The sequence below is a fragment of the Sorex araneus genome, chromosome 1 (genome assembly GCF_027595985.1).
Source record: "Sorex araneus isolate mSorAra2 chromosome 1, mSorAra2.pri, whole genome shotgun sequence".
NCBI lineage: Eukaryota > Metazoa > Chordata > Mammalia > Eulipotyphla > Soricidae > Sorex > Sorex araneus.
In genome coordinates this window covers 387476143-387497184 of record NC_073302.1, presented here as the reverse complement: position 1 = coordinate 387497184, position 21042 = coordinate 387476143, and the positions used below count along the sequence as shown (strand labels likewise).

The window sequence follows — 21042 nt, the reverse complement described above, 5'->3', positions numbered from 1 at the left end:
TAAAACACCAAACAAAACACATTAATCATACTCATATTCTTTGCCACTTTGCAGTTGCTTGATTTGAAGTTCTGTAGATGTTTGAGGGTTGCTGAATCCCTCTGAAAAATAGGCACCTGCTCTTCTTATTTACTATTACAACAAATGTCTAGTCCTTGTACAGGTCAGACAGGTTTTCTGTCATTAGCAAAAGGCAATTGTGTGACAAGAACGTTGTGGCTGTCTTTGGGCTTTGGTAATAAGATCTTCATCAAATATTAGGGGCTTCTGATATTATGGAAATATATCATGCTAAATATTAATGGTGAAAGCGTAGGCAGTAGGAAAGGAGTCAGTGTTATATAATTATACTTATTATTAGAGCCATGTTTCCACTTTGAGTGAACATTGGGACTATTTTAAATAACAACGAGATTGCTAGTAGATGCTTTTAAAGGCTTAATTACATCTTGCTTTAAAATTATGTCTTTGTTAGCTAGTGAGGTACAAAAAATATCTGATTATGCATATTAAAAAATTTAGTAAAATAAAAAGCAAAGAATGGTTACCCTCCTGCTACAGTCACAAGATTGTGAACACCTTGTTAGAAGGATTTTTTTCCTCTATGGCATTCTCAGTGTCCACCTTCGTATCTAATCTACAATGGGTGCCAAATAACATATTAATGAATGTCCCCTATTTACATAATCTGAAATGTTTGTATACTTTGGGGATCTACAAGTGAAATAAAATATTGTTTACTAACTATATGAATATTCCCTCTCACCCATAATGTAGGTGAGAAAAAATTAAGACTTGTGTTGTTCAATATGGTAGCTACTGGACACATATGGCTATTAAGATTAATAAATGAAATGAAATTTAAACTTCAGTTCTTCAGTAGTATAGCAATATTTTACTACATTTTTTCCCTTTCTTTTGAGGGGCCTCCCAAACAGTGTATGGGACCATCCCTAGTGATGCTAAGTTCAGCTGTGCAGGCCAGATAGTGCAGTGCTTGGGCACTTCTCAGGTCTTACGAGCTTGGAGACCTCCATGGCTACATATGGAAGCTGTATAGTAATATTTTAAATACTTTAAAGCACACACGAAGCATATTGTTACCATATTAAATAGTACAAATATCAAACATTAACTTAACTGAAGAAAGTTATATTCGACAGTACTCATCTAGGCAGTGTGGCATTTTCTTCACACGTTAAAAAACTCAGTATATCAATTACAATCAATTTAGGTGGTTTTGTAAGCAAAAATATTATTAGATTTAAGTACTTCTAGTGGCAGAACCAGGCAAGCTCCCCGTGGCGCATTCGATATGCCAAAAACAGTAACAATAAACAGGTATCATTCCCCTGACCCTGAAAGAAGCCTTCAATCGTTGGGAAAGATGAGTAAGGAGAGGTTGCTAAAATCTCAGGGCTAGGACGAATGGAGACGTTACCGGCGCCCCCTCAAGTAAATCGATGAACAAAAGGATGACACTGATACAGTGATACAGTGAAGTACTTCTAGAAAGATCCATTTATTATATACTTCATCAAACTGTAGTTGTGAGAGCTTTTAACTCTCGGTGTCTCTTTAAGAGGTATTTAATAAACTTTAATGACTTTAGGAAAACATCCACCTTAAAGAGTTTTCACAGTTGTGCTTCCTAAATGCAGATTTCCAGACCCCCCTGCAGATCCTAATCCAAAAGGTCTGAGGGGTCTTAACGAAAATACAGTATTAGACCTGTCAGATGATTTTGGTATATAAGGACCAAGAATCACATACTGAAAAAACTAGCCTAAGACTTGTAAGGATTTTATATATAATTGCCTCATTTACTCAGTAAAATATGTTAACCCCTTCTATGTTATGGGCTCCATTCTAGTGAAGACTGTAAAGATTGAGGAAGAGAAAACATCAGTCGAGAAAAAAAATATTAATGGGTGGTAATTATTACAAACTGTTCGTCTTTAGTTAAAAAAAATTGACAGCCACTTCCTGTCAAACATGCCACAAGCTTTCCCATAGGCCAAATTTTGTCTGTCTTTTTCTCTATGCAAAAGTCAGTCCAGGAAGGACTTTATAGTATTAAAAGCAAAAGTAGAATAGAAGATGAACCGATAAAAGAAGAAAAAGTGGAAGAAAAGCGATTGGAAGAAGGAGGTAAAAAAAGAGAGAAAAAAAGAGGCAGAAATAAATTAAGAGGAGAATAAAAAAAGAAAGGGAGAAAAGAATGGATGTAAGACACTGGAAAGAAGGAAGGAGAACCCAGAAATCCAGTTAGATGTGGGGAAGGGTAAAATGCAAGAGAAAAGGATCTGTATGACATTTAGCTTTCCTCATTACGTTTGGACAATGCATATAGGCATTATTTTAAACAACTAATTTGTCTAATGCAGAAAATAGTGCTGTTTGGTGCAGGAAGAAATTTGATATGTTGATATCTGGATAATTTCTCTGCTATTTAAAAATGAAGACACCCAGAGGGTAAACTGGGTGTGCCATTGCAGATCTCTAATGAAATAAATTTGGAATGCAGCATAGTTATATAAAACTATGAGAGTGAAGGAAATCTGTAGGAGAAAGAAATTATACAGTAGAGATATAAGAACAGGTTCAGAAGGATGGAAACTTGGTGGGCTTAAAATCTTTAGGCAGAGAGTACCAAACATTGCTGGATTGATGACTTTTTTGAGAGTAAATTATTTCTAGAGAATATTGAATTGCTAACTTAAAATCTGAGTTTTCAAGATATGACCCCTGATGGAAAGTTCCACAAATTTAATATGTTTAAATGATATAAAATGAAGGGAAGTTTGTGAAAGACAGAGAGAAGGGAAGTCAAACAAGTAGTAGGAAAACCAGATTTCCAACTCGTGGGAAGGAATATATTTATATGGTCTAATGTAAAGGTTTATAGATAAGTAAATTTCTTATATTTTTATTTGTAAAATCAAATAAGCAAAAATACATACTTAGAATTAATTTACTCGATTCTTCATGGTTCTGACAGTTAGCAATTAAATTCCTCTTACATTCTGGTTTTCTTTTTCTGACTCAAGTCATGGCATAGTTAACTCAGGAAAGTGAGCTTAATGGCATAGATCAAAAAGTGCACATACTTTTCTCCTTCCTCTATAAAGGTATAACATAAGAGCAGAATACATAAAAAAATCATCAGGGAAAGCAAATCAAAATAACAGTGAGATCTTGTCTCACACCACAGAGACTAGCACATATCCAAACGAATAAGAACATCCAGGGATGGAGCAGTTATAGGGAGAAGGGACCCTCATTCATTTCTGGTCCAGCCTTTTGGGAAGACAATATGGACATTCCTCAAAAAATTAGAAATTAAGATCCTATTTGACCCAGAAATACCACTTCTGAGACTATACATGGGAGTACAAAAACACACAGCAGAAACACCATCTGAACTTTTATGTTCACTGCAGCACTATTCACAATAGCCAGACTATGGAAGTAACCTGAATGCCCGAGAACAGACCAATAGATAAAGGAACTCTGGTACATCTACACAATGGAATACTTCGCAGCTGTTAGGAAAAATGAGGTCATAAATTTTGCCTACAAATGGATAGACTTGGAGAGTATCATGCTGAGTGAAATGAGTCAGAAGGAGAGGAATGGATATAGAATGACTGCATTCATTTGTGGGATATTAAAAAAAAAGGATGAAACTAATATCCTAGGCCAGGGAAATTGGGTCAGAAGGACTGGTCAATGATTGGAAATTACACAAGGTTATGGACAGTGGAGGGTAGTTAAGAGAGGAATAGAGGAGGGTTCATTATGACAACACTAGTTGGAAATGATCACTCTGGACAAGAACTGAGTGTTGAAATCAGGTAAAGGGCATACATAATAACCTTTCAGCATCTGTATTGCAAACTATAATGCCTAAAATGAGTGAGAGAAAGAGAAAGTTAGAGAGAGACAGAGACAGAGAGAGAAGAGAGGTACCTGCTATAGAGGCAGGTGGGGGTGGGAGGTGGCTTGGGGAGGTGGACGGAAAACCATGGACTTTGGTGCTGGGAAATTACACTGCTGGAGGGATGGATGTTGGAACATTGTAATACTGAAACCAACCATAAACAGCTTTGTAATGCTCTATCTTGCAGTGATTCGATAAAATAAAAAATTAAAATGAATGAATGAATAAATAAATAAAATGAGAGCAAAGCAGACAGGAGCGATAGCACAGCAGGTAGGGCATTTGCCTTGCATGCAGCCAACCCGGATTCGATTCCTCCATCCCTTTCAGAGAGCCTGGCAAGCAACCAAGAGTATCCTGCCGGGACGGCAGAGCCTGGCAAGCTACCCATGGTGTATTCTATATGCCAAAAACAGTAGCAACAAGTCTCACAATGGAGACATTACTGGTGCCTGCTCGAGCAAATCAATGAACAACGGGATGACAGTGCTACAGTGCTACAGAGAGTAGAGCAAGACCAGCATGCATTTGAGTTTTACTGAAAAACCTGCCTATTATGTTGCACCTACCAGATGAAGTGATGATGACTGTAAAACGGGTTTCATCTTGTCTTCTAGTTATATTGTTGTAAGCACAGCACACGTAGTCAATTGTCTTCTGGGCTACTTTCTCAGATGCAACTTCCAAATGAGGCCCGTGCTTAATGATAAGTGTTGAATTGTCGGTTCTTCGGATCCAGGAGTAGGTATTGGGAGGGTAAGAATCAGCAGAACAATCAAACAAAATGGCTTCTCCACTGTCAATAGTAAAAACTTCCCCTACTTTTAGTCCTTTATTAGAATTAACCCGAAGTCCATAAGGTCCATCTGCAATAATTGAAAAAAGAAACAAAAGGTTAATAGGTAATCATGAGATTGTTTGTTTGATTTTTTTTATTTTGAGAGTTTAGTAGCAATTATTTGCTATGGAAGTTTTCATGTTAAACAGGCCTTTAATGATAACTCTGAACAAGAACTCAGTGTTGAAAGTGGATAAAGGCATATACATGATAACCTTTTATTATCTGTATTGCAAATAATAATGCCTAAAATGAAAGAGAGAGAGAGAGAGAGAGAGAGAGAGAGAGAGAGAGAGAGAGAGAGAGAGAGAAGAGAAGTGAGTTATGAGCCATAGACATAAAGTCAGGCTGAGGTGAGGTAGGGAATTTGGGAAGTGGGAGGGAAACTGGGGATAACTGGTGCTGGGAGATGTACACTGGTGGATCGATGGAAAAAATGAAACAAAAGAAATAAAATAAAGTGAGAATTCCACAAAACAATAAAATAAAAAAAAAAACCCAGATCTTTATTTAGACTCCCAGTAAAGGATAAGGACCACTGGTGGAGGCTAATGGACACTGGTGAAAGGATTGGTGTTGGATAATTGTATGCTTGAAACCCTATCAATATCTTTGTAATTTTATAATTCACAGTGATTAATAAAAAATTAAAAATAGGATAAGACCCTAAAACTGTTTTATTTTAATAACTATGAAGTTGGAAATTATTTGAGATATGATTAAATTTATTGGACATAATGAAGCCTAGAAGTGGTATATAATTTTTAAGACAATCATCATAAATGTATTGCTAAGCTTTTGAGTAATGTATTGATAAATCTGTACTCTTGTTAGATCAATTTTATCTTTCTGAAACACAATTTTACCTGAAAGTCTTAAAACTAAATTATGAATAATATCTTATTTCTGACAACTATGGTTTGAGTAGTTAGGACACAAAACTATTTATAAAATACATACTTCTGAATGGAACACAAATTTGTGAATAAAGGAGTGGTTCTGTATTTTTTTTTTAAAATTTATTTATTTTTAATTAGAGAATCACCGTGAGGGTACAGTTACAGATTTATACACTTTTGTGCTTATACTTCCCTCATACAAAGTTCGGGAACCCATCCCTTCACCAGTGCCCATTCTCCACCACCCGTAAACCCAGCGTCCCTCCCACCCTCCCCAATCCCATCTCCCCCCCACCCCACCCTGCCACTGTGGCAAGGCATTCCCTTCTGTTCTCTCTCTCTAATTAGCTGTTGTGGTTTGCAATAAAGGTGTTGAGTGGCCGCTGTGCTCAGTCTCTAGCCCTCATTCAGCCCGCAACTCCCTTCCCCCACATGGCCTTCGACTACAAGGTAGTTGGTGATCGCTTCTCTGAGTTGACCTTTCCCCAGAACGTGAGGCCAGCCTCGAAGCCATGGAGTCAACCTCCTGGTACTTATTTCTACAGTTCTTGGGTGATAGTCTCCCACTCTGTTATTCTATATACCATAGATGAGTGCAATCTTTCTATGTCTGTCTCTCTCTTTCTGACTCATTTCACTCAGCATGAAACTTTTCATGCCCATCCACTTAACTACAAAATTCTTGACCTCCTTTTTTCTAACAGCTGCATAGTATTCCATTGTATAGATGTACCAAAGTTTCCTCAACCAGTCATCCGTTCTGGGGCATTCGGGTTTTTTCCAGATTCTGGCTATTGTAAACAGTGCTGCGATGAACATACATGTGCAGATGTTGTTTCGATTGTACTTTTTTGCCTCTCTGGGATATATTCCCAGCAGTGGTATTGCTGGGTCAAATGGGAATTCAATATCTAATTTTTTGAGAATCGTCCAAATTGTTTTCCAGAAGGGCTGAACCAGTCGGCATTCCCACCAGCAGTGAAGAAGGGTCCCTTTCTCCCCACATCCTCTCCAACAGCGGTTGCTTTTGTTCTTTTGGATGTGTGCTAGTCTCTGTGGTGTGAGGTGGTATCTCATGGTTGTTTTGATCTGCATCTCTCTGATGATTAGTGATGCAGAGCACTTTTTCATGTGCCTTTTGGCCATTCGTATTTCTTCCTTGGTAAAGTTTCTGTTCATTTCTTCGCCCCATTTTTTGATGGGGTTGGATGTTTTCTTCTTGTAGAGTTCAGTGGTTCTGTATTTTTATCACACTTCTTATTGGGAGAGTTTGGGCAACATCTGGCAGTGTTCAGGGCTTATTCCTATCCAGGAGTGTCAGAAATCACTCCTGGTAGTGCAAGAAAGACCATATGTGGAGCTTGAGATCAAACCTGAATCATTTGCATGCAAGGCAAATATCTAAAACCCTGTATTATATCTCAGGGTCAATGACATTTTTATAGTAAAAGGATTTTAGAAATTCCTCTCTAATAGCCAAAAAAGTCCATTTGGAGAAAAAAATTATTATCACTAAAAAATTCATTATCAACAAACTACTGATTGGTTTCTCATTTTTCTCATACTACAATACAACTACTGGAGCGGTAGCACAGCGGGTAGGGCATTTGTCTTGCACGCGAGTGACCTGGGTTTGATTCCTCCATCTCTCTTGGAGAGCCAGCAAACTACGGAGAGTATCCCGCCCACAAGGCAGAGCCTGGCAAGCTACCCGTGGCGTATTCGATATGCCAAAAACAGTAACAAAAAGTCTCACAATGAAGACATTACTGGTGCCCGCTTGAGCAAATCAATGAACAATGGGACGACAGTGCTAATGTGCTACAATACAACTGCAGCAGTTTACTATTTTTATAGCATCAGATTGCCGGCAGGTAAAGCCATGTGTACAATTACTTTATTGAGAGAGAGAGAGATTAAAAATTATTCCTAGCTAAATAAATACTTTTTCTCATTCAGTTTTATTCCTAATTATATAATAAAAATGCAAAAATTGTGGTATAATTTGGCTAATTTAAGTTGATCAGAATTAAAGTGTATTCAATCTCTGATAAAGGAAGACACTATATGCAACAAGCACATTAAATCTTTAGAGCACCCATATAAGAAACTACGATTTCCTTTATATGATGAAGGTCAAAAAATTTTAAAAATTGTTTGGTTATGTTCATATAGTTATTGACAGCAGAGCCAATATTTTTAAATATACATATCTAATCATTTGTATTACCTCCCTAAAAATATGTGGGATAATTTTTCATAACAGTATAGTTTCTTATTGTTCAACTATATTGGTACTATAAGTTGCCCAAACTACATATGTCTTTACACAGTTAATTAATCTATCAATAAATATTTATATATGAAATATCAAATATAAATATTTTAGCTTGAGACAAAAATATATATTACAGTTCCTGCTCTCAGTAATTTACAATTGTTATAGCTGGTTTTAGATGGTTTTCTATAGATGTTTTTAGATGGTTTGTTATAGATGGTTTGCTCAGGAGTAACCTAAAGTTTCTGATATTTTTGATAAAAGGGATTTTTATACATTTCTTATAGTACAGAATAATATGGACTGGAGGAGCGATAGCACAGCGGGTAGGGCACTTGCCTTGCATGCAGCCGACCCGGGTTCGATTCCTCTGTCCCTCTCAGAGAGCCCGGCAAGCTACCGAGAGTATCCTGCCTGCACAGCAGATCCTGGCAAGCTCCCCATATTTGATATGCCAAAAACAGTAACAACAAGTCTCACAATGGAGACATTACTGGTGCCCGCTCTAGCAAATCGATGAGTAACGGGATGACAGTGATACAGTGATAAACAATACTACAGAATAATATACTGATTAAAGAGTAGGACAATCAAGGTGAATCCTGATTTGGTCAGTGTTTTGTTGTTCTTTAGTAGTTAAACTTTCATGTCCCCTTTGTCAACCTTTAAGGTTCTCTATATCAACCTAAGAGGTATATATATATTCAACCTAAAGGTTTTCTATGTCAGTGTTTCTCAATCTTTTTCTAACCTTTCAAAATCTTGTTTACTTCCTGTGGTCCTTTGTCCTACTGGTTTGCCTTCTAGTCCTGTTTCATTTTCTGCCTACCCCCAACCCACCTCCATTTATTATTTTTTCTCTTTGGCCTCTGATGGCAACTAGTCTTTATTACTGATTGCCAAAGTTTACTCTACCTTCAAGTCAATATGATACATGCTATAATAAAGTCATTTTGGATACTGGGAAGCCAGTAAATTTGCAGGTGATCAGAGTAGTTCTTTATTATGTCAGCATTCTCTGATCTATCCTTGATGAAAAAAAATCTTGAAGATATAACAAAAAATGAAGATGTGAAATTATAAAATTATCTTTTATCTAGGGACACATACTTTATACATATTTGCTTCCTGAAAACTCAGCAAAACATGAAGGATACCTATTCATTTTTATTAGTATGCATATGTGAAATGATTCTACATTCAGGAAGAAAACATAAAAGGAAAATCTTTAAATCTGAAGTAATCAAAAATTGTAGATGGAGCACTAAAGTGGAGAATCCTGAGATTGCATTAGAATACTGTCATATTTTTCTCTCATTTTACTCCGTGAAACAGTCTTGGTGAAAAATAATCACTGGTTAAGATCTATATGCTGTCAGGTGAAACCCTCCTTTCTGAATTCTACTAAATAGTAAGCTGGGAATGAAAATCTGTTTTTACTCACTCAACCAAGATTAATACTGAGTGGTTGCTGCAGCTATAATCTTGAGTACAGTATCGAGCAATAGGGTCTGTCCCTTCAAGTAGTCAGCGCTAAAAGCAGAGTAGGACAGAAGACCACCAACTGTGGGGAACTAGTTATAGTTCTGATAGGAGAAAATCAATTGGAAAAACAAAGGTGAGTTTGTGAACAAAATTAATCTGGAGGCCTTTCTGAAAGCAGAGGAAGGCAACATTGATAAAGAAAAGAAGAGTGGGCATACAGATGCAGCCATTCAGCCTTAGTTTCAGTCTTTTCAACGTTTTTTTTTATAATGTGATTATAAAAGCTTCCTGATAATTTAACACACAAGAAAATGAAAAATATTCCTTATAAATAAAGCTGATATCATTCAAAATAATTTTGTGGAGCTTCTAATTTAGAATTGCCTTTGATCCTTCTGACATGATGGAGTACTTTCAGAAGTAATATATGCAGAATGTTACTTCTGTTTACAGAAGAATTCCATTCACCTAGAATAAGAGTTAACTTAATGGCATGACTCTAGTTTAAAGTAAAATATACCTTTAAAGAGAGAAATCTTATGTCTTAGCTTCTCTTCCTTTATGCTTAATTTGATCTTGCTAATCCTCCATGTTGGCTTTAATAATTGGTACAATCAGATCACTATGTGCGGATCACTTTCAGTTCTTGGAACCAAATACCTTGAAGCTTTGTAATACTTGCTTCTCATATAGTTTATAAAAATTAATACATTTGTATCTGATTACATAACATGTGCAGGTTCAGGAGCTTGAGGAATAGTATAGTGGGTAAGGCACTTGCCTTGCATGTAGCTGACCCAGGCTCACTCCCTGTACCACATATAGTCCCCTCAAACCTGCCAGGAGTGATCCCTGAGTGAAAAGTCAGGAGTAAGCCCTGAAAACTGCCAAGTATTGCCCCCTACACCCACCCAAGTTCATTTCTGAAAATTCTAAAATTTAGAATGTACAAAGATAAAAATTCATTTTCATTTTACCAGAGACCTAATATCCATATGTCAGTGGAATAATTTTCTAATCTCTTCCTTTACCTCACACTCTCACACACTTATCTCTCTCTTTTCTTTTTTGATATCTCTTTTTCATCTATCTTTCATACTTCTTATGGTGTTTTCTTAAGAAAACAGTAGTAGTAAGGAAGTAAGTAGTAAGTAAGAGGTTTTCTTCTTACTACTCTATGATGTTACTTCCTTCCCCATTAGCACTCCAGGCTGACTATCCCTTTCACTCTGAAGCACAGCCTAGTACATTATTCACGTAGAACGGGCAATTCAGTTGAAGACATTTAGAGTGATTCAACCAGTGTGGCCTCTGACATTGAAGATGAAAGCAGATGGATAATTGTATTTTGACTTTGGATTATAGTTCAGTTTCCTGCCTTTGGCAAAGAACTCCCAATAGAAATGAACTATTTGCCTCAGGAATAGCTGTTTTTAAATGACTTGTAAAATCACATATCATCTGTTCTCTTTAACAATTTATAGCTGGGTGGGAACCATCCCTAAATTTCCATCATGGTGCTGCTTGCCACCCTGCTTGGGAGCAGATGGTAAGTATTTACTGTGAATGACCTTTTTTCCCTTTATTTTTTATCAGAGTACTTCCCTGCAGCAGTGCCATATGTTGCACACAAAATGCAGTGGTTATCAGGTTATTATTTACAACTGAAGCCGGGAGGCAGATACACTGCATGAACTACAAGTAGATATTTGTCTGAATTACATGCTTGACATTGTAGTTTATCAAGATTAATACAAAATCATGACATATTAAATACATAAATATATGGTCAGCCTTGATAGATGTTATATGTTTTTTCTGTCCCCCAAATATATTCCTACTTTCAAGAAGGAAATTGCCATAGAAACAGTGCCTTAAGAAAATAGAATAGGTGATTCATGCTGAAATTTTCAATTACAAGCTCTCTATAGAGAAAAATTGGAATATGACATTCACTTGATCAATGAGGAACTTTTCTAAAGGTCAGGAAAAAGAAGGGCCAAATCATTATAACTAAGAAGCTGTTATGCTATAATGGGAAATTAACCTTTCTACAGCATCATCAAATAACACTGGAATCTGAAAGGCTTATGAAGAAAGCAGATCTGTTTCATTTTCATTGAGTTCAAGAAATCTCTATTGAGTTCTTTCTGTATGTCAAGTACTGCCTAAGGGATATAAAGATGAATGCAGAGCTTCTATTTGAGATTGAGGCACTTACAAGAGACTTAGAAAAATATAATGTAGTAAGTACCAGGGCAAAAGGTGCATGGGTTGTTGCAGGAGCACAGAAAGACTCAGTGACAATGAAGAGATGAGACAAAGGTAGAGCTTTTCTAGAGAAGATACTGTGAAGACTAGGGAGTCCACCAAGAAGAAGGAGGGATGGGAGTGAAAATGAAGTCACATATTCTACCAGTCACCCCAAGAGCAGTTTGCAAGGAGTTATAGGAGATGTTGATGCCACATCAGTAGAAAGGTGGATAACAGGGGCAGAGTGATAGTACAAAGAGAGGGGGTGCATTTGCTTTGCACAGGGACACCTGAGTTTGATCCAAGCACCCTGAGCTCCACGAGGAGTAATTCCTGAGTGCAGTGTCAGGAATTACCTTTGAGCATCAAGGGATATGGCTCTCTCCCAAAGAAATATAAATTACAAATATTCATATTTTATCTTTTAGTTAAATCATAAAACTGAAAATAAAACAAAATGAAAGCAAACAATAAAACAGGGCTAAAATATCAATAACAATAAACATAAATGAATTAATGAGTCTGGGTTGTGCTTCTATGCTATAGAATAAGTAATAATTGTGTAGGACAAAGAAGACCATGGTGTTCGGCTTTCTTTAGTCAAATCAAACTATGAATAAGTGAATATACGACTATCAATGAGATAAAGGATTAACTAAGACTTTTGCACTAGGATGCAAAATGATCAAGAAAATAAATAATTATATATTTATCATTACCACTTAGTTATAATTAAATCTTTCTTAATTCATCTTAAAATGCATAAATGGACCCACATTTCGAATTTTCTAATTATAATTCCTTCTACTATTGGTCATTAGTCTTTATTCATGTGAAAGACTACTTCTCTCTGAGATTCCCATAGACTAAAAAATCTAAAGACGAATGTTGTCTGTCTATAAACACTATACTCTGTAAAATCTAAATCACTGAAATTGGAATTTAGCATGGAGAGGCCACATGCAGGGACCACTCCTGGGGGTATTCATGTGATAAATGTGTGTTCAGCCATGGGCAAGGCAAGCACCTTAATACATATTCTCTCACTCTCTCTCTCCAGGTCCTGAAACTTTGGTATTTTAATTCTTTTAAATAACACAAAAAAGGAAGATTTAGGAGTTTGAATCATGATGTTTCATTATGTTTATTATGTTTTATTATTATGTTTACTATTATGTTTAATATAATATTTAATATATTAAGCATATAATAAACATGGGCTGGAGCGATAGCACAGTGGTTGAGCGTTCGTCTTTCATGCGGCTGGCCCGTGTTCAATTCCTCCGCCCCTCTCAGAGAGCCCGGCAAGCTACTGAGACTATGGAGCCCGCACGGCATTGGATATGCCAAAAACAGTAACAATAAGTCTCTCAATGAGAGACGTTACTGCTGCCCGCTCGAACAAATCGAAGAGCAATGGGATGACAGTGATACAGTGATAGTGATACTGTGATAATTTTGCTGCTGCACAAAAACTTATTGTATCCCTGTATGACACTACTGTACTCTTCTTACTAACATTTCCTTTTACTGCCCCTTATTGGAGCTGACTTTTATCATGGATAAGCTGAAGTTTATCCAGTTGGGAATACCTACATTCTCTAAGTATGATAGTGCATTTTTTCCTCAGAGAGTTAATAATCATACACTTTTCGAGAGGGCTCTCAATATTAAAGAAAATAGAACTCAGAAATTTGATAATTAAAAGTAGTCCACCTAAAATAAATTGAAGTTAACTTAACCACAGCCATCTATCAAATTATTTTAACAATTCACATTTTACATGAGGCTTATAAAAGTCAAGGGATTTGCTCAGGGATAGTCACAGAACTAGTATCCCACTTACCATCTGATTACTCCTAAATACTTGGACAGTAGGTATTGTAGGCCTTTTCCAACATTATGTTGATAGAACTGACAAATAAGCTAATGTGCATAACATATTTACCAGGCTTAATTCTATCTTAATGAATTCTACCATGCAAAAATTGAAATACTCATTCTCAAGTTACAGAAGAAAAGTTTTCTTTTGTAATGGCTCACTTTCCTCAGTAAGCTGCTGTACCAACTACAGGGCATCTGACGGAAGATGTCGCAATTTGATGTGTTACTGGTTCTCAAACAATAGAGCTGTTGTTCCCTTCTACCTCATTCCTCCCTGTTAAAGACATACGTTATGTCTAGAGACATTTTTTGTTGTTAAAACTGAAGGGGTTGCTACTTTGCATAGTGGATAAAGGCCAAGTATATTGGACATCCTCCAAAAGAAAGAACTGTTCAGATCAAAACATCAGTAGTGTGGAAGTTAAGAAACTCTGTTTTAGCTGAAATTAGAGTGAAATACTAAACAAATTGGATATGGTACTATGAAGAACAGGAGACTAGGATTAACAACCAAAGAGAGGAATCGCGTTTGGTCTGGTATTAATACTATGGTATGAACTGAAGAATTCGATGGAGCTAGCTCTGTGCATGAGGTTAAACCACAAAAGTAACTGCCATAAAAACAGAGCCATAGACAATTGAAATTTAAAATAATGACAGAGTCCCTGGAGACCTCAATGCCTTACTGCAGAATAACTGTTTCCTCTGAAAATGGTCTTGATGTATTGTTTCTCTAAAAAATGGTACTTCGAGGCTCTTGAAATTGAGGTTCTGATTTCCCATTGGGAATAAGTTCACAAAACAGACTAAGTCACAAAATATATCCTAAGAGGCCTTTAGTGGGTATATCAAATTGAACTTTAATGAACAGACTTGTGGAAATAGATCATGTTTTGTGACACAACATTGCTAGGAAAAGTAATTACAATGAATCGTGCACTAACAATAATGGTAAAAACCAAATTGTAAAAACTACCTGGTGGATCTTCTCAGTGAGCTTTGTGAAACTACCCAGAACAAAACTCATAACAATTACAATTGTTTTTAAACTTACAGTATATTGTTGGCGTAATGATGTCACTTTCTACCTCACTGACAGGATTCTTCACCAGGCAAGTGTAATTCCCAATGTCTTCTTTGGTTACTGGAGAAATATGAAGGGTATTGTTCTGGGGAGAAAAGGAGTTGGTAGTGCTGGTGTGGAGAGGCCTCCCATTTTTTAGCCACTGGTAGAGCAGTCGGGTGCCCCTTTCCACTTGACACGTCAGGCTGATGTTTCCCACGTACTCCACAGCCCCAGAGGCGGGCTGAAACTGTACCACTGGTTTTGTGACAGGATCTGCAACATCAAAAAGAACTGACATTTTACACCATGGAATTATATGGAATAATGGAATAACACGAGATCTTTCAAATATTAAGTCATATGCTTGGTTGCAGAACTTGCATACTTTGTTATGATGCTTGCTGCGGGTTGCACAATTGATTGCAATTTGCTCATACACACTCAGTTATGGTATGTCAGAGATGACACGTTTTATTCTAGCACTGGGGTCCCAAGTGATAGTGCACCTGAGACCGCACACAGGAAGAGGGGGCTGGGGGGTGGTAGTAGTGGTGGAATTTGTAGCTTCATGCTGCAAAGTAGGCATTCTATCTCTGAGATATCCTTAGGTCCTCTATTTTCAAAGTTTTGTGACTTATATAAACACCTAGAGCAATTATAAAAGACAAAAATTAAGTTATTGGAAAAGTAAAATGATAAAATATAAAATATATCATTTATAGTGGAGGTTGCCAAATTTAGAGCTCACTTTGTTTTGGGGTCACACACAGCAGTGCTAGGGTTACTCTAGCTTGGCACTTGGAAGTTACTCCTGGTAGTACCAGGTGTACTGAAAATCGGAAATAGAGCTTTAGTATGCAAAGTGTGTTTCCAGTCCTCTGAAATACCTCCCCAAACTAGAAATCATTGTTAAAGGACTTTTTTTTCTTTTTAAAACTGTTTATTTTATTTTATTTTTTATTGAATCACCATGTGGAAAGTTACAAAGCTTTCAGGCTTAAGTCTCAGTTACATAATGCTCAAACACCCATCCCTTCACCAGTGCACATATTCCACCACCAAGAACCACAGTAAACCTCCCCCATCCCCACGCCCCCAAGCCCCCCAAAAGCACTTTTTAAAAAATAACCTTTATAGATAATGTAATTAGTAGAAGAGAATTCTAGTTTCTATTCTTCCTTTTCATTGTGCTTTCTCCAACACAAGGCACTGAAAAATATATATGTATGTTTATATATATATATACACACATGTACATATATACATGCATATATATTTCTCGGTGCCTTGTGTATATATATATGTACTTACGTATATATACATGTATGTACATATATACATATATTTATTTATGGGCACATTTGGTGGTGATTAGGTCTTATTCTTGGCTCTGAACCAAGAATTTACTCTCAGTGGTGCTCAAGGGACCATATGGGATGCCAGGGATTGAATCTGGGTAAGCCATATGCAAGGAAAATGCCTTACCCACTGTATACTATTCTTTGGCCCAATAAGGCACATTATTATAGATAAAATTGACATGGTCTGGGAAGGGGAGATAGCTCAAAGAGCTGGAGCACATGCTCTGAGTGTGCTCACTTGGTTGGATCTCTGCTACTACATGGTCTTCTGAGAACACCGAACTGACTCCCTGTACGACCAGGTGTAGGTTAAGATCAAAACAAAAAATTTATACAATCATTCCTGCTTTAAAAATTTCTGATAATGTCAAATAGTAGCTGGTAATGGTTAATGTGGTTAATACAAACTCCAGTCAAACATCTGCAAAATATATACTTATGGGGAAATAAGACAGTTTTTGAGAATCACATTATGCACCATTTACTTTTCTTTCTATAGAAGTGAAAATTACACATTTCAATTGCTTTAGATTTTGTTACATTATTACACTAAAAGCCTACATTTCAACTTTGACTCAATCTGAAAATAATATAAAATGTATTATTTGGATTACATCACATTAAAGATGAGAAAGACAAATTCAATAGCAATTTCTATTGTACCTTCAAGTAATAGGAAGAGAGTTTTATTTCATGAGTCTTTTACACAGTTGGCAGTTAATGATGTTTGTCAAATGAATACATTTCCAAGAAAGAGTAAATATTTCCTCCCCAAGTTTTAACTCTAAAATAGTTAGGCAAAGGTGGGGATTATATGAGTATCCACAACCATTTTTAGAAACCCTCATTAATTTTTTTTGAGGGGGGTCACATCTGGCGATGCACAGGGGTTACTCCTGGCTCTGCACTCAGGAATTACTCCTGGCGGTGCTCAGGTGATCAGATGGGATGCTGGGATTTGAACCCGGGTTGGCCGGGTGCAAGGCAAACACCCTACCCGCTGTGCTACCACTCCAACCCTAAGCCTCATTAATCTTTGAGGGTCCTAACTCTGTTTAAAGTTAGTGACTGGCACAGTGAGCAAAACAAAGAGGACTTTAAATGTGGTGGTTTTTCTCTTCTGAATTTTAGAAAAAGTGACACTCAGTAATTTTTCATGTAAGATTACAGAGGGAGATGATACATAAAGGACAGATTATTTGGCTCCAATATTTAGATTTCGCTTTTCTATCATGCTTATCTAGAACTGACTCATCTTTGAATGTGCATTTTGGGTACAAATAGAAACGAATCATCAGCATATAAAAGTAAGGAGAAAATGAAAGTAAAGGAAAAAGAGAGATGGAAGGTAACTTGCAGAATGTCAAGGAGTTCTAAACCTCCCAGGTTTTCTTAAGACAGGTGCAATCAGTTGGCTTGTCAGCTTAATTTAATCTTTTAACTTGCCTGGAAAGAACAAAGAATTTTGAATAGCTTTTATTTATGCTATTATGACTCAAGAAGGAAACAGGAGTTTATGTGGAAAAAAAAGCATATGCTTCAAACATGTCTGTAAGTGTAAAGATACGTGATTTGGGCAAAGTTAAAAACATGACCTCTGGCCAAGTCTCAATGAGATGAACAAATCTTTAGTCATTGGTATTAAGTATATGACTGAGGTCATATACTTGACTGAAATAATTTAGCTCAGATTTTGAAGTTACCAGATACTTTTTTAAATGCAGGTCCTAAATTCTTATTAAAGGTATTTTGGGTTTTCATTTCCTTAAATAGATCCAATTTTACTACATGTTAACAAGTAATGAGTATTCAATTAAGACTTTTGTGGAAATATCAAATACTATGCAGGAATTTTTCATGAAATTTCCCTTTACAATATTCTCTCATTTGTCCTCAGTGGCATTTGCCTCTATCTCCAATGTCTTTGTCCCTCACAGTTTCTTCACTCTTCTTACTCTAACTTTCTTTCTTTCTTTCTTTCTTTCTTTCTTTCTTTCTTTCTTTCTTTCTTTCTTTCTTTCTTTCTTATTCTTTCTTTCTTTCTTTCTTTCTTTCTCTTCTTTCTTTCTTCTCTTCTTTCTTCCTTCATCATTTCTTTCTTCTTTCTTTCTTTCTTTCTTCTATCTATCTTTCTTTTCTTTCTTTCTATCTTTCTTCTTTCTTTCTTTCTTTACTTTCTTTCTTTCTTTCTTCTCTTCCTCCCCCTCCTCCCTTCCTTTCCTTCCTCCTTCCTTCCTTCCTTCCTTCTCTTCCATCCTTCCTTCCTTCCTTCCTTCCTTCCTTCCTTCCTTCCTTCCCTGCTTCACTTCCTCCCTCCCTTCCTTCCTTCCTTCCTCCCTTCCCTGCTTCCTTCCTTCCTCCTTCCCTTCACTTCCTTCCTCCCTCCTTCCTTCCTTCCCTTCCTTCCTTCCTCCCTCCTTCCTCCCTTCCTTCCTCCCTTCCTCCCTTCCTCCTTCCTCCCTTCCTTCCTCCCTTCCTCCCCTCCTTCCTCCCTTCCTTCCTCCCTTCCTTCCCTCCCTTCCTCTCCTTCCTCCCTCCTTCCTTTCCTCTTCCTTCCTTCCTCTCCTTCTTCCTTCCTTTCCTTCCTTCCTTCTTCCTTCCTTCCTTCCTTCCTTCTTCCTTCCTTCTCTTCCTTCCTTCCTTCCTCCTCCTCCTTCCCTCTTCTCCCTCCTTCTCCCTCGTTCCTCCCTTCCTCCCCTTTCTTTCTTTCTTTCTTCTTTCTTTCTTTCTTTCTTTCTTTCTTTCTTTCTTTCTTTCTTCTTTCTTTCTTTCTTTCTTTCTTTCTTTCTCTTCTTCTTCTTCCTTTCCAATAGCATCAATTTAATTATTTTTAAAAATTTTATTTTATTAAAGCATTGTGAATTACAAAGTTATTCATGATTAGGTTTTTGACATATAATGTTCTATCACTAATACCATCACCAATGTCAACTTCCCCCTAATACTGTGCCCAGATTACTTCTCCTACGCTCACCCTCCTCTCCGAACCCCACCTTCAGTCTCATTTATTTATTACACATAGATTTACTGAGCACCTTAATAAAAGGTTGGCAACAGGTTTTTAGACACTGAAGACAAAGCAGCAAACAATACAAGGGTGCTGTCACCATGGACCCCTTATTCTAGGCAAGAAAAAGACTGAATAAGCAAATAAAAGTGCATAATGCGACCAGGTAGAAATTAGCACCGTGAAAAGAATACAGCAGAACTCAGAGAGTAGTTCACTCCTTTGCATTGTGTGTACATGTGTGCTTTCATGTATTATGTTTAGGGGGATGAGGTATATTTCACATCAGGATATCAGGAAAGACTAAAAATAAGCGATATAGTTTTTGCTAAGATCTAAAGGAAGTAATGGAGGGAATAATGTTAATATTAAAGATAGAAGGGAACTATATAATAAGCACATACAAAAGCCCAGGGGTGAGTGTTTGGAAAAGCAAGGAAACCAGTATGGCCAGAATGCAGTATCTGGAGGGAAATAGGATCAGACTGTTGTGGGATATCTAGGGATGCTGTGCTTCACCTTGTAGATTATTGGCATTTATTCTGTATGCCAGTAAGTTGTAAGAGGATTATAAACTTCAGGTAGAAGAAGTAGACGCAGGGAGAGTGGGTGAGATGTTATTAGTATAGTTGAAACCAGAACTAATAATGGAGTGGGTTAGGGTGTTATTTGGGTGGTGAAAAGTACTTGATCTTGGTCTATATTTTGAATAAAAAGATGGTTTAGAGCACTGTGCAAACTAGATGTGGCTGTGAGAAAAAAAGAGTTTCATTAATGATTGACAGTTTGGAGTTGATCAATTGAACTGAAAGTTACAAAAATTCAGAGAAAAAGTTAAGCATGTTTAGAGAAGAGAAATAAGGAGTGGAGCCTTAGGAATAATATACTTAAGGCATGTCACTTATATGCTCAATATGAAAAATAAATGTTGAAAATGATCTAACCATACTCTCTTTGAGAGGGCCTTTTCAACAGCTTTGATTATTCTTTAAGTATGATTCATGAGCAAGTCTTATCCTCCCCCAGACAGTGGAGCAAAATAGAAATCTTTGTATTACATAAATAAGTTTCTTTGTAAGGGGCATTCTAATACTGAGAAAAATAATATTTTCTTCATTGCATTGCTTCAGCAAGTTTATACTTCATAGATTCAAGAAAACAAAGAGCATTTAGAGCATTTAATTCTTCATTTTATCACTTTACCTAGTGCCTTCCTTATATATGCCTGGATCATTTAATCCCCAGCAAGCCTCCTAAAACAGAAGTCACTCCTGGCATAAGACACTAGGCTTTGAGGGCCAATTCTTTTTCCAAAGCCTGCAAAGCCAGGACACAGTAAATCTACCTATCAAGCTGTCAGTCACAACCATGCTCCCTAGCTGCCCATTATGCACAGAAAAGACTCACCATCAACAGTGACCTGTATCTTCTGACTAGCTGAAAGAGTTCCATTTCCCTGGATGTTCACCTTCACAATGTAACTGCCTTCATCGGTGAAATTCAGTTCATTGATGAGTAGAGATGCATTGGGTGGCATCACAGTAAACTTGTTAAGATATTCCAAGTCGGGGACCACAGATTTGTTCACGGAGCTCAGTAAATATTTGGGCATCGTGTGAGGTCTCTCAAACAGCCATATAATCTGGATGTCTGATGCTGGAGTGTGGAATCCGTAGTGCACAGGGAGGTAGAGTGCCTGACCCCTGATGCCATGGACGGTTTGTGATGGTACTGTCACTTTAAGCCCCAAGCAAGAGCCTGCTACAAAGGAAAAGAATGCTCTGAGGACCTTAAGCCACATTTCAAAATATGCTAAGGAAGAGAGAAATGAATGGGATGATAGTCCTTAACAAAGAGAGTGAGGCTCCTCGACACTGACGATTCTATTTATAATTATTTGCAGAACTAACTGTTAATTTCTGAAAACTTCTGCATTTAGAAGGTTCACCCAATGATTGCAGACTGCATGGCATCTTTAGAAGTAAAATAAAAAGGAAAAGCAGAAGTTATTGTTTAATAAAGCAAAAA

At 37.0% G+C, this 21042-nt stretch overlaps 1 protein-coding gene across 1 annotated transcript in view; it reads right to left on the bottom strand.

Annotated features, from left to right (window-relative positions):
- Positions 1-21042, bottom strand: part of HEPACAM2 (HEPACAM family member 2) — a 59279-nt gene that overhangs the window by 25073 nt on the left and 13164 nt on the right. Inside the window, exons 3-5 of the mRNA XM_004602181.2 lie at positions 20422-20775; positions 14635-14919; positions 4513-4809 (exon numbers count right to left, since the gene is read on the bottom strand). Of these exons, the coding sequence (XP_004602238.2) occupies positions 4513-4809; positions 14635-14919; positions 20422-20775 (936 nt within the window). The remainder of the gene's footprint in view (positions 1-4512; positions 4810-14634; positions 14920-20421; positions 20776-21042) is intronic.